The sequence below is a fragment of the Montipora foliosa genome, chromosome 5 (assembly GCF_036669935.1).
Source record: "Montipora foliosa isolate CH-2021 chromosome 5, ASM3666993v2, whole genome shotgun sequence".
Classification (NCBI taxonomy): domain Eukaryota; kingdom Metazoa; phylum Cnidaria; class Anthozoa; order Scleractinia; family Acroporidae; genus Montipora; species Montipora foliosa.
The window spans coordinates 36,838,319-36,853,318 of record NC_090873.1 but is presented as its reverse complement, the minus strand read 5'-3'; the positions used below and the strand labels follow the sequence as shown (position 1 = coordinate 36,853,318).

Below are 15,000 nucleotides of genomic sequence, written 5' to 3'. Positions count from 1 at the left end.
TTTGTAAAACTCAGTAACGCTAAAATATTTCGCCTTTTCACGCGTCACAAATAATATTCAAAATGCTTTCACGTTCACGCGAAATTCGAGACGATCACGTTTCACGTAAAAATAAAAATGAAATTCATGAATTAATACTTTCACTTCTTGTAACTTTTCTATAAAGGTGTTTATCCTCCGAGTTTGGCACTTCGATCGAGTGGTCATCTAAATCGCAGGTCTGTCTGACCTGCAGAGATTCCAACCCCTTTTGAGTTTTGAAGGAATTTAGGGCGCATCTTTTAGCGCCGAAGGCACGAACCCGTAGGAAAATTCAGTTTCTCTCAAGTGGCATTTTTTTTTTGATACCATTTTTGTGATATTCTATAAGGTTTTTATTTTTACCCCTGGAGTCCCGCCATTTCTGGAGTTGCTAAAATGGAGTAAGACTGCGGACCTTACGAGTCTGCTCATCACCGGGTGTTCAATGGGCCGGGGAGACTGGGCGAGACATTATAGGATACTCCTGAGGGTACGTATTAAGAGTTTTACACTCAGATCGCAAAAAAGAACTTAGGATAAGCATTTTTTCCTTGTTTTCAGAATTTCATGATAAATCGGGAGAATCTGATAAAAATCGGGAAAGCGGGAGGGAACACATCAAATCGGAATGGTTGGAATCTCTGGAGTTGTCCTTGTCTGATGGAGTCACATTTCGACTTTTAACTAGAGTAAGAGTAAATAATCTAAGATTTGTGTGTTTGCACGCCTCGGTTCGCCGCGGTTCGCTGTAGATGTCTGTTTTTCTACTGAAAATTCGATTGTTAGTCTCCTGAGGTCTCCTGAGTTAATGGACTGTCGTTGAATTCACCAAGACGTATTGTTTTCGGTACAAGTTGTTTTCCTTATTTCCTGCACAACTCACGCACGGTTAGTCCGTTGTATTCATGTATGTAGCGTCTGCGCACAAAAGCCGAAATATTGGTCAATATTCCGACTATTCCCACTCTAACGAACAATAGTCGGCTGAGTTGGTTCATACACTTCACATAAAAAGGAAGAAAAATGCACCTCTCTCTTCTGAAGCCGGTTCACTTCAAACCAGCCCTACGTCAGAGTACGTGGTTCCAATCTTCGGCATTCGCGACAAAAGATGACGTAATGTCTTATCTTATTTGTTTAAAAACCATTGGTGGTCTATTTTATGACTTTTATCGATCCATATGAAATTCATGTCCTATCAAAACCTAATTTAAGCCGTTCGTAAACAATACGTACATTTTTAAAACAATAAAATGGCCAGATTTTCATCCCGCAAAACACAGTGGTTCACGAATCACGTTTAATTCAAATCTTTATTCACGGGTCACGTTTAATTAAAAAAATTCTTTAACGTGGACATGAAAAGATCTTACCATCTTTAATCACGAATCACGAATTTAAAAAAAAATGAAATCACGATTCACGAGAAAATAAATCGCCCCATCACGCTTCACGTAAAAAGTTTAGGGCACCCTCAACTGAGATCATCAATAGTCGCGCACGTCATGCAAGTTTGTCTAATGACATCGCACATAAAAACACGCGCTTTCACACAATCGAGAATTTTTCTGCCTGCTGCAATACTCGGCAGGTTTAATTTGCGGGTCGCAGGTCGCAGGTCGCGGGTTGCAGGTCATTGTTTCACCAATACAGAAAGTATCCTAAACATTCTTAAAAGATAACCTTAGGCCTAATTAGGCCTAAACAAACGTTTTTAGGCCTAAGGTTAGCTTTTATGAATGTTTAGGATACTTTCTGTATTGGTGAAACAATGACCTGCAACCTGCGACCTGCAGATTAGACCCGCCGTGCAATACTTCGCGCGGCATTAAGCTGGCCGCTTCGCAAGCCTCGCGTCTTCGCTCGGCTTGCTCGTTATAATAAGGAATACATAAAGTACTTAACTACAAGGGCTGAGAATCCGCTGACCATCAAAGTTTGAAGAAGGTTCAAAGATGGCGCGAAAAAGGGAAATGTGTATGTGGTAATTGCAATGGTTAGTTTAGCGTTGAAATTTTCCTTTTTGAGGTTTGTTTTCCTAAGAAATGACGAGAATAAGCTCTTCTTTTACAGGATATCCGGTCTTTCTTTAGTCCGAAGGGGAATACTGCAAAACCAGTCGTTTCGAAGTCAGGGGATCAACGCAGTAGAGATTCCTCAAAAGTGAAATTTGTACCCGAGCAAGTTATTAGGAAAGCCAGAGAGAAAAGCAAAGTGAGTTTAAGCTAATTTTTTTTTTGTTTTTATTTGTGTGATGAAACAATGGCTACTTATTCTTGAACATGTAGAGGAAAGTTTTCAAAATAACAATGGCTGTAACTTTGTCGACATCCACATACATGTAACACCCCTCTACCCCTTCCCATGGGTGAGGTTTTCAGAAAGGGGCTGTCTAGTGATTTCTGTGAGAGTGAGTCAGTCAATATGACACAAACGTATCCTTCAAGAAATCTCCCTCAGTGGTAGAAAACATGGCTAATGCATGCCATAGAACTTTCTTACATGTATGTAGTTTACTACATACACTTCGATATTTAGTTGCACTAAGCCATGGGAAGTACTGGGGCAGAGGGAGGGCAACCAACCTGTTCACTTTACCAAAAACTAGTCACCCGGTAAACTTGCTGGTCGTCTGGGACGACCGGACGCCCACTAATTTGAGCACCAAGCACTGTTGGTAACCATTAGATACACTTTGGAAATGCCTTTAACCCATTAACGTCTCGGAATGAGACTTTTGAATACTATAGGTTTACTCTGTCTAATGCCAGGTGATTGTACTCATCGATGTGTGTGGTGGGGTGAGGAGTCAATGGGTATTAAAAGCCAGGCCATCTGATAGGGTGCAATGAAAAAATGCAAATTATGCAAAATTTGCAGGGCAGATTATGCGATTAGAAAGGCCAATTATGCGATAAATAATGTAAATTAGCGAATTTTTTTCTGCGCAATTTTAAGCTTGTTTTTTAAGGTTTCAGGATGAGAAAAACACATTTTTACTGCCCCAAAGACATTTTGAACAAAAGGGAAAAGTAATTATGAATCTTGATCACCATTAGTTGGGATAACTAAAAAAGATGAGGTCTTCTGCACTATAGGCCACTTGCACTAAGAGGTCACGTGTGAGTTGTAATCTTGCTGTTGCCAAAAATTAACAGAACACATAAAAATTATCTTACACGCGAAATTTGAGAGGAAACGCGTTTAAGGGAGATATTTTATGGTACTTTGATTTTTCAACAAAGTAGCATGATTTGTATTGGCCGCCATGTTGGAGGGCATACTCTTGCCCTCCAACATGGCGGCCAAAACTACTTTTTGCTTATATCTTGTTAAATGTTTGATAGTTGAGTTCAGATGTGCCATAAACGTTACCACATCATCTTTTCAACATTTTCCTTGAAGTTCAAGTGCAAAATTTGTGTCAGAAGGCGGTAATTCATAATTTAAAAAAAATCAAGGTTGGGTCACGTGACCAGCTAAGGACTTCCTCATTTTAAGCAAATGGTGCGGGTTTGAAAAACCAAATCACTATTATTTTGTTTAAGAGATGACCCACTAATAGTGTTTCGAAGGCAAAATCATGTAACTTTCATTTTCATAAAAGCGATGTCTCATGACCTCTTAGTGCAAGTGGCCTATTGGTGCACCACGTTTAAAGTTTAAAGGACACAGCTAACATGCCATTAATGAATGATCAATATTAATATTATATTCCTGAACAGATTTGCTAATCTGAACAAAGGGCGTGTTTGTGTTGCACCAATAGGCGACGCTTTAAGTATGAGACTCGTACCAGACCCCTGACATGCAAAATAACACCTTGAACTTCGAATGTTTACAAAATCAAAGGTAACAAAGGCTTTTTAGCTGTTTTCCAAGGTAAAAATGGCGTATTTATGCAGAAACATGTTGATTTATGTGTTATTTTATGAATTTTGTGCGTTCTTTTGTGAATTATGCGATCAGATGCAATTTGAGGTTGATTGTGCGAAATCGCACCATCGCGTAATATCTGAAGGCTTGCTAAGCAACCCCCACATTCATTCACCAACTATGTATAAACCATTTGGTAATCATTAGATTAGACACTTTGGAAATGACTTTTGAGCATAAGCTCAAAGTTATCGCTCGTGCAGATAACTTTGTGAGTTCACAAATTTCTTTTGCTTTTGGGTGCGGGTAATCTGTTGAAATTTTTTTCTTGTTATTGCAAAAAATGGCCGTTGGGGTAATCTACTGCCCGGAAATTACAATAAACCATTAGACCATTAATGACTTTAACCCATTGACTCCCATGAGTCAGACTTGCACGTAATACTATTGATTTGATTTTTCTCATCAAAGGGTGGGGGGGGGGGGGGGGGGGGGGGTGGTTCAGGAGTCAGTGCTACAGTTACCCATTGGTATCCGTTACATTAGATATACTTAGTTCAGAAATTACTTTGACTCAGTGATATTTATCGATCTCAAATTGGCAAGTTTCTGTTTTCTTTTAAGAAAGACCTTCTTCCTGATGCATTCAATGAAATGTTTTTGCTGACTAATCAAATTCATCATTATAATACTTATCTAGCAACTCCAATGCCTTTTACTTATTTTCTTGTAGAACAAATAATTATCTGACAGTTTGCAATACACTTTCAAGGATATATTTTTCATTAAGATATATTTATTTTGTAATTTAAAATAACAAAAGTGGCAAAAATAAACTGAAACTGGAACTAACCCATTGACTCTTAAGAGTGAGGCTTGATACTGTAACAGTAATATTGTAGATTTTACTCTGTCGAATGCCAGATGGGTTGGGGGCAGGGGGTGGCAGTGGGGCTGTTTTTTTTTAGGAGTCAATGGTTTAAATGATTATGCAGTAGGTGATATGTTACAGCATGGGAAGTAAGTGAAAAAAATTCCATTACTTTAACCAGATTCGTAGCCGTCTTCGCAAGTTTTACTGGAAAATTTTAAGGTGGCTCTGAATCCGCTCCAGAGACTTTTTTATAACTTCGAAGAGAGTTTCATCTTAGCGTGCTGCTCACCATCCAGCAATAAAAAAAATAGGGGTCAATCATATGGCATAATTTGTAGATGGCTTGTTTGTTGCCGTGGTAAACTTTTCTGTCACATCATTGTGTGCATCTTGTTAAGCAATAATTATTGGTGTTTCAATCGGTGCATGTACATTGTACCATAACATTTACCATTACGTGAAAAAGTTGGTACATTTTGTATATGTTGTACATTACCAAACTGTAATGGCAAATGCTATGCTACATGTACCAACTGAAACACCAATAACTGGTTAAAAGATGCACTCAGTGATGTGACATGCCATGGCAAAAAATAAGCCCAGCCCAGTCAGTTATTGGGAAAGTCCTTATGAAATCAAAACTTTTATCAAACTCTTCAACTACATGTACTTGGAACAATTAACATTGTACAAATGCAAAACCATAGATTTGTAAGTCAACATACCTGATATCTTACAAAAGATTTAAACAATTTTCGGATAAGCAATGGAATGCTCTCCACAAGCTCGTTTAGACGCCGATCGGTTTGTAATTGCAAGAGCTTTGCCTTTATGTTGCTCAATTACCCACGTCATGTTCAAGGCTTGCCTAGGCCCCAGTAACCCTGCCATACTCAATTTTTCATCTTGATTTACCAAAAGAAACATTCATACATATTTTTTGGTTACAATTAATCTTAGTCTAGTGGAGACCTCACATAAATTTGTCATCGTTGAACTTTAGTAGACGTCAGATACACGTACTTGTATTGCCTTATAGGTGGCAAAATGGCTGTCTGCCGGTGCACTTTGACTGGGCTGAAAGCCATCTTCTAAAAGGGCCATATATATTTAGTCTTTCAATGCTTACATATACAGGGTATAATCTCAAAATAGTACTGTTGAAAGTGTTAAAACTGGTTTGACCCTCCTTAAGTTTGAAGGATTGTTAGTAAATTTTTGATAACAGTACTTTGTTCATTTGCAACTTATGCACCATCTATAATTTTCGCAGACTTTATCGAGCAGTGAAGATGATGAGATCACAAAAAGGCATAATCAGAAAGGAACTAAGAAGAAAAAGAAGACAAGAAAGTGTATTGATTCAGGTATCTGTTTGTTTTTTTCTTGAGATTATTTTGTTATTTAACAGTTAAACTGTACATTAAACCACATGTTACATGTAACTTATGGGTACCTGTACACGTCTGAAAAACCCAGACCCACAGACCTAGATAGTTTGTATCACAGACCTAGAAAAAGCAGACCAGGATGTAGAAAACGCAGAACTAGAAAATGTAGACTTAATATCATGTACACGTACATGTAGAAAACTTATAATAATGATTTGGTGTTAGTAATAATTTTATTATTCTTAACTTTTAAACAGTACTTTGTAAAGTCATGGTTATTCCAAAAAACCTTCCGTTATACATGTACATGTCTAAGGCAAGCTCGTGGACCTGTGAGGAAATGAACTTTCTTCAGCAAAGTATACAAAGAAGTGCTACCTGTACAATCGCATCAGGCAGGATTGCATCATAAGCAGATTTCCTTACTTCAACAGCAAATAAAATTATCTAGAAATACCCAGTGAAGTGAGGGGCAACCTAAAAGACGCACACAAAACAATATTAAGGAAGAAGTTGGTCATTCATGGTAACTGTTTATAACACTTGTAAATAGCCAACTGGTTTGCCTCCGGCCAGTTGGGATTCTTAACAGTAAACTGTTATTGTTGTTGTTGTTCTGTTCTGTCCTGTTGTTTCGATAACTATTCCAATGGTCCTGAAAAGACCCTATGGGCAGCGGCCAATTAAGTATGTATTATATTGAATTATAAATGTACACATTGTGTGACGCGTTGTTGTAACGCTGTCACTCGACCCTTACCGTATATAACTCCTGGTTGTTAAATTAAAGTTCGTGATTTGTGTGCATATTTGATTTTCTCTTATTAATCATATGCACTGAGACCTTCACATGTACATTTCACTATATTAAGAACTCACCTAGAGTTTTTTATTTGAATTTGAGAATGATGGCATCAATAGTTTTGTTAGTGTACCTTAATTAACTGTCAAATGGCAGAACCAGTGTAAAAAAAAAAAATTGCAGTAAATGGGAGAAAATAGCCATAAGAGTAGAAGAACGGTCTAGTTCAATTTTTTATTGTACATGTATATTAACTAGTAAGAAATTGTTATTTTAGTTCCACTGATGAGTAAAATAAATTTTAGTGTTTTACAGTGCCACTGAGTAAATGGAACTTTGTCTGGCCACATTTTTTATTCCCATGATTTCCGTATGATTATCATGCTATTACCAGGGCTTGAAATTACATGTAATTTTTTTGCTTAGGTGCCAGCTGGCGACTAATGGGGAAAATTTGGCCGCCAGATCATAAATTTTGGTCGCCAACTTTGCATGCAAGGAATTAGTCATAAAAATTATTATTTAATAGCACAAAAAAAAAAAACAACAACAACAACACGTTTTCGGCTTAGTTTGGTGATGGTGTTCTTTAAGATTATTTGAAATGGAGCGAAGCACAGTCCTTTTTTTTCCATAGCAAGGCAAACATGGGTCCTTTATCCTTGCTTTTCGCCTCTTCAAAACGTAGTTCTTTATTCTCCTACAGCTAGCTTGCGTGGCAAGCACACAATTATTAGGGACTTTAAGATACGCCGACTACAGACGGGAGGTGTTTGGGACTGGGATGAGACACTGGGTTTTCCCTTGAGCCACCGTGGCGAGCTCACGACGGCGAGTAGTCATGCAAGTTTGCGTAGTCAACAAAGGCGACAACGGCCGGTGGAAATTGCGTGCTTTTAAAAACTTCCTGCTTTACTAATCATGTAATAGGCTGTTCTTGTGAAGCCAAAAGTCAAGTAATTTATTTCGGATTTCCTCAGCTCAATTTTGCTTGTAAGGGCTAGCACTGCTGCTTTGACCGTATCACGTACATGTAGTCTGTTGTCCGCCAACTTAACTTCGTGTTTTCACGCCATGAGCCCCATACTTGATCCAGTGCTCTAGACTTGGGGAACAAGTGTCCATCGGTAGTCCGTAATCTGTAGTCGGAGTATCGTCAAGTCCCTATTGCTTGGCCTTGGCCCCCACACAGCCACAATGCTCGTACCAGTCTCCGACCGAGATAAAACGGCAACAAGCATACGGTGTTTAAGTGTGCCCATGATCCCATGAAGCCGCTGAAACAATAATGGCACCTACTAAACGTGGTGATCAAAGTATCGAAGTACATTTTGTGCTATTAATTAACAATGTGAGAAACCGATTTTCTTGTGGTATTTATACATTATTTTAATGGAGAAAGTGTTCTAGCTACCAGTTCCGAACAATTTCACCACATAAAGATTCAAATACAACAGTTGTCTGCTGTTTATCCTGGGTTTCAGACAAAACGTGATTCGCCAGCTGGCAACCAGTGCTGAAAATCTAGTCGCCAGCATTAAATTTAATTTCTTTGGTCACATTGGCAACCAGTGAGTCGCAATTTCAAGACCCGGTTATCACCCTACATATATATCCAAGATAATAAAAGCAATGGTGCAATTCTGCATGTGCCATGATTAGCTAAAAGATATTATTTTATCAGACTAAACATAAACCCTTTCTAGCGATCTAGCGACATGTTTTCAATACAGGTTTTGAGGCTCATTTGCATAATTCACAGAGGCAAAAAGTCATTGTATTATTATTCATCACTGAACTGAATTGGTCAGAATTTAGTATGTAATAGTGATTGCAAAGGAAGCGTTATTTTTTAGGTCTGCCTTTTCTAGACACCCTGTAACTTGTTGCTCTCATCCCAAAATGCAGGTCATCATCTGCATATCAGGTGGGTCGGGAGGGTAAAATAGTCAGTCATGCTGAATGGGGGGGTGGGGGGGAGGCAGTACTTTAGGAATTTCTGGGTGGGGTGTGGCACTGGGACCCTGGAACCCTTAGCCTATACCAGAGCTAGTTCAGCTAATTTTGCTACCCTATAATAGAGTAAACTCTCCAAACCCCCCCCCCCCCCCACCCCATAGTACATATAGCAGTTTTCCAGAAACTACCGAGGTCACTAGGAGCACAGTCTAGCCAAAACAAAACTGTTTCTCTCTCTTTGTACTTGTCAGTTTGTTTAGTCTTTTCCTGGTTTTCTCAGTCTAGATAACATCTTTAACCGACTGGTCAGTTTCGTGAAAAATGATACCCTAATCTAGACCCAAATGCCCTGATTTGTATACACTGTACCCTATTCTAGAGTAAACTGCTTGAAAACACCCACAGCGGCACATACCTACATGTATATAGCCTATATACATGTACATGTGCAGCAGTACTCTTAGAGGGCTGAGTTACATTCATTTTATTGTGCAAGCTTTAGCCAGTGGTTAGACTAAGAAGTGCCATATTCTCTGTACACATTTGTAGATTCTGAGTCTTTCACTGACCCTGTTGTTGCCTTGCCTTATTAGATTCTGATGAAGATCCACTGCCACCTAAAATAAGGTAATTTATCCTGTCTAAGGAATAATAATTTTATATAGATTTAGCCAAGCCTAAAAGCAGAGCTCCTGGGTTATTTATTCTTACAATAAGTTACATGTAACCTCAGGAGGAGGAGGAGGAGGAGGGAGTGTGCATATCTGGGACCTCCATTAAAAAATCACCCAGAAATGTGCTTCCTCTTTCTGGTAACCCCTCCAATTCCTTTTTACAATAATGCCAATTAAGAGAGGTACAGTAAAGGCATGCCTGACCACCTGCCCACAGGGCATCATGGGTGATAGAAAAACTTCCTTTTTAAAGACTAAATGTACTGAGGATTTTTTAAAATTGTCTTAATATAAATTATCTTTGATAGCATGTATAAGCTATAAGAAACAATCGACTGATAAAATTATTATTTTAGCCCCATGTTAAACAAAAGTACAAAGTGACTGAACACCTCATCAATAATAATAATAACAATAACAATAATAATAATAATAATAATAATAATAATAATAATAATAATAATAATAATAATAATAATAATAATAATAAGACAAGATGGCAGATGTACAGAACACTGCTTTATTCCCCACACCACATAACTGGTGCAACCGCTGACCTGTTTCATCTCCCCCTTTTTTTTAAACGAAAGAAAAGCAAGCAAGCAAAGGAAACACAACTGAAAAAATTACAGAATTAACAAACAGTGGCAATGGAAAACTCCAGACAACGTAACCACTGGAGTAGTGTTTCTGTCTCTAATTTGAACACAAGACTTTGTGAAATGTTACAAAACAGTTCCCACTGGGGCTAAAACTGGACATAGTCTTTGAACCCTGAATGTTCTATAAGTGTCCTACCGGACCGTGTGGTAGTAGTCATGGACATTTTGACCAGTGGTGACCCAGGATTCTGCAAGGCCCCTGCACCAGACATCTCAACTGCAGTGTCTGTTACAGTGTAGGTCTTCATCAGATTGGACTGTGCATGCAAACTCTGATGCCTTGGGCTCTTCAGTTCTTAGCAAATGGCAATGATTTCTTGAGCAGTCTCCCTGTTCTGTTTCAACCTTGTAGGATCTAGATGATGGATGAATCTCTGTAACTCTAGCAGGCTTCCACTTGTTGCCTTCTCGAACTCTTACAAACTCGCCATTCATCAGTGGTGGCAGTTCCTTTATTGTTTTGTCATGCTGCAGCTTCTGCTTTCTTTGTCTTTTTTTTAGCGTTACTGCTTAGGCAAGACTTCTTCAGGATCATACAGTTGGGGCTTTATCATTTCTCTGGTCATTGGAATTAATTTTGGGTTCTCAAACGCCTTCCCATTTGCGAGGATGACAGGTTGACTTCCTCCAACTGAGTATTCCAACATGAAAGGAGGGCTTTGCATGCGTCGTCAGCTTTCTCAAGCATTAACTTAACTGTTTGGACTGACCATTTGACTGGGGGTGCCCTAGACTTGACTTGACATGATGAAAACCCCAGTCCTTCAAAAACTTTTTAAACTTTGCAGAACTGTAGCATAGACCATTGTCCGAAACTTAACCACTGAGGGAGCACCATACCTTGCGAACTGAGAACTTAGTGCAGTAATTACTCCAGTGCTGGTCATGGAAGGGACTAAAGTTAGTTCTGTCCACTTGGAGTAACAATCAATAGTAACAAGGTAGTTTCGACTATTCTTGTGTAGGATTATGTCTTTGCCAACCTTAGCCCAGGGCAGTGGTGGGATCTCTTGTGACCTCTGTGGTTCAGGCTACTGACTTGGTCTATTTTCTAAACATACTGGACAGTTCTTAATCTTCTCTGTCAGATCAACTGTCATCCCAGGCCAGAATAATACTTTGCATGCTCTCGCTATTGTCTTGTTGATTCCAAGCTGTCCCTCATGAAGTTTCTCAACCATCTCCCCTCTCAAAGCACTAGGGACAATGATCTTTTTCCCCTTTACAATAAGCCCATGTGCTTAGTACTGATCTGTAATTCCCGAACTCTTGTGCGTTGAGGGGGACTTGACCTCTGGAATCGGGCCAACCAGACAATATTTATTACCTGTTGAAGTTCCAACAGGATCTCATCTTCCTTGGTTGCTTCATCAAACTTGGCCAACTGTTGTTCTGAGATAACATGCTCTACTAAGTTGATGCCTAACTGCTCAGCATAATTTTGTCAGGTACTATTTTAAATGGGCTTGTGATCTAGAGCATCCGCTAAGTGTAGGCTTTCCCCACGCTTGTACACTACAGTGATTCCTGGGAAGCATTGGAGCTGGACCAGCATCTGTTGCAGGCTCAAGGGTGCTACATGTAGAGACTTCTTCTTAATGGCCTCCAAAGGCTTATGATCTGATTCAACTTTAACGTTACGGCCTACAATAATTATACTCTGCAAATTTGGTACAACCAAATACCACAACCAAAAGTTCTTTTTCAATTTGAGCATACTTTTGCTGCGTGGGTGTAAGCGCCTTGTACGCATAAGCTACTGGTTGGTTTCCCTGAATCAATGCAGCACCAAGACCGGTTGAACTAGCATCAACTTGCAATGTCAATGATCTCTGTGCATCATAATATCCTAAAGGAGGAAAATCAGCGATATTTGTCTTAAACAGGGTCAGGGTATGAGGGGCCGCGCCCGCGCCCCACCTCCCCAGCCAGGGATACATCCAGTACCCCCCCCTGCTCACCTCATCAGCTGGTTCATTCAAGGTTTCTCTAGGATTCCAACCTCCACCATTCTGTCCAGTTCCTTCTTCAATGGCTCTCGCTTAGAGTAGGGAACTTGACTGGGTGGGTGCACTACAGGAGGAACTAAAGGGTTGATATTTATGTGATACTTCCCAGGGAGACACCCAAGTCCTTGGAATACTTCAGGGAACTCATTTAGAATGCTTTTATGCCCTGGATAAGATGCATCTTCTCACATGTTTCCCTACCCAAGAGGAGCACATACTTTCCATTTCACTTGAAAACAAACATGATACTTTTCCCCACGCACCCAACAAGGCAACTTACATTTTCCAACAGGTTTAATACACATTTTGGTGTAACTCTCTAACTTTGCTGACAAGGATTGCAAAGGTTTTGTTGTGACCTTGTCATGAGCAGCTGTAGGTAAGACATTGCACTGGGCCCCAATATCTAATTTGAACAACTCTTGGACGTTTCCGAAACTGACAGTTTCAACCCAGTCCTTGTTTTCTGCACTAATTGCCCCAATAAACATAACCTCAGCGTCAGAGTCACAATCATCAAGAATATTTACCGGCTTCTTTTGCCCCTCTGGGCTACGACACATCCTTCAAAAATGGTTCATTTTGCTGCACTTGTGACAGCACCTCCCTGCAGCAGGAGAGATTAATGTTGATGATCACTGTTTACTTTGTGCTACAGAAAGGTGACGTCTGCTGCAAAAGATGGCAGTTCCAAGCCTAAGAAAAGCAGAAGAAATACCACCTTTGAGGACTCTGGTAACTACAGTTTAACGTTAATGTGTTTTAAGGTAACTGACCACGTTTTGGACCACATGGATGAGTTGAATTGCGTCCAACTAAACTAGAGGATCACAGTACATGTGTACTGTATAAGAAAGAAATCTATGCAGTTTATTTCTGCAATGCATGCAACACTTCAATTAAGGTCAAAATTGTAGTTGCAATCACTATCATTGTTTTCGTGGTCATTTGTTATTCTTCGTCATCATCATCAGCATAATCATCATTTTTGTCATTGTTCTCGTTATTTTCAAATCATAATTCCATTATCATCCTATAGATAAGGAGGAAGTTGTTCCTCAGAAGCTGAAAAAGTCTGTGAAACAAGCTGAAACTAAGACAAGCAAAGAGGTGATTCAAGTGAAGGAGAGGTAGGGGATGAAATCATTATTAATGTTATCAGTTTCAGTGTAATCTGTAGTGTTATGCAGAGCTCAGTCACTTTGCATTTTAAAAACAACAGTATGTATCCCCTAATTAATTAGATGTACAGTACACTACATACACAGATCTCAATAATTAGCGGACGTCACAAAGTGTCCCCTAGCTTTTCTCCTCAACTTCAACATCATTCGTGTCTTGGAATACAGACAATTAACGTCACAAAGTGTCCCCCAAATGCTACACTCTTCAAGTGAGGATAAACAGCTGCATAAAAAGAATGCTAACCTTTAACTTTACCTTATTGTTGGAAATAGGTGGCCAAGGCTTTACATTGTGATGTCAAAATACATTTACCATAGTTTTTTGGATACAAGGAGCACTTGGTTATACATGTAATTAAGATGCACCTTCATCTTTCAAAATTTGTCACATTTATATCACAAACTGAAAATCTCATTAAAATAACATACTTGGTTATAAGATGCATCTCAAATTGAGGAATTTGGTTCAACTCATCCCTAGATTAATGCTGTCTCAACTGAAGATTGCAGTCTACAAAAGTGGCAGAAGGAAATTCACCTAGAATTTAGAGAAAAACCTGTAAATCCTGCTGCTTTCTTGCGGGTGCTTATTTTGTACAGTTAGAATAATGACAAGATGGTGGCAAGGGAATGAAGAATCGTCCCTGCACAAGTTTTGTTGCAAGAAGATACTCAGCAATAAGCACCTTGAGTTTGGATCACATTTGGGGCCAACAAACAATTTCTTTGAGAAAAAAATGCTGCCCCTCATATTCGAAAAACTACTATGTGGGTACAATTGTAGGTACATAATTATAAGTGAAAATGTAAGTGAAAAAAAATAATAATAAATAAATGATAAAGGAATCAACAATAAAGTTCATACTTAAGTGTTAAACAAAAGAAGTTCAAGGTTGCTGCCTAACGGTCACCCAGTCGACTGGGGCGCCTTATTTGCCAGCATGGGCAACCAAATTTCTTAACAAGTATCCCAAACGGGTGCCCTACTTGATTCATCCTCACTTTCTTGTAAATATGATCCCAGCTGGAATTAATTAATTCTGGGCTCATGAAAAAAATGAGTTGGGCTACTAACTTTTAATGTTGAAAGCCCGAAGGCCTCCCCAAAAAAAATTTCTTAGGCAGCAGCCTTGAATTGTTAACTAGATTTTGAAAGAAATTCCTTGGGTTGTTGTTTTTTCAGTCCAGAAAAAGTGAAACCCACATCTGCATCGGATTTCTTTGGATCTTCTCCTGTTGAGAGAGCTTCAAGAAAAGTATTTGCTACGAAAAGGAAGCAGGTTTGATGACTACCGCAAATTTTCTTCACATAGTTGATTGAATTTTGTTGTGGTTCAATTTTTTCCTACGTTGAAAATATTTCAAACCAGTTAAATTTTGATTTTTCTGTGTCTAATGTTTAAAGCGAAAATCAAAATTGAGCTGATTTAGAAAAAAATGAACCAGGGAAAATTTTGAAGCATGACATTCATGTAATAATATTATATACTGTATTCATGGTGGAGATCTACTTTTAAATAATTATTAGAGTGTTAAATTTCATTATGA

The 15,000-nt window shown here is 38.9% G+C and overlaps 1 protein-coding gene across 1 annotated transcript in view; it reads left to right on the top strand.

Annotated features, from left to right (window-relative positions):
* The first annotated feature begins 1,955 nt into the window (after positions 1 to 1,955).
* The window catches only part of LOC138004096 (replication factor C subunit 1-like), a 41,645-nt gene continuing 28,600 nt past the window's right edge, over positions 1,956 to 15,000 (top strand). The window contains exons 1-7 of the mRNA XM_068850501.1: positions 1,956 to 2,017; positions 2,095 to 2,235; positions 6,045 to 6,138; positions 9,517 to 9,550; positions 12,927 to 13,003; positions 13,308 to 13,398; positions 14,636 to 14,732. Coding sequence (XP_068706602.1) covers positions 2,015 to 2,017; positions 2,095 to 2,235; positions 6,045 to 6,138; positions 9,517 to 9,550; positions 12,927 to 13,003; positions 13,308 to 13,398; positions 14,636 to 14,732 — 537 coding nt within the window. The 5' untranslated portion in view covers positions 1,956 to 2,014. The remainder of the gene's footprint in view (positions 2,018 to 2,094; positions 2,236 to 6,044; positions 6,139 to 9,516; positions 9,551 to 12,926; positions 13,004 to 13,307; positions 13,399 to 14,635; positions 14,733 to 15,000) is intronic.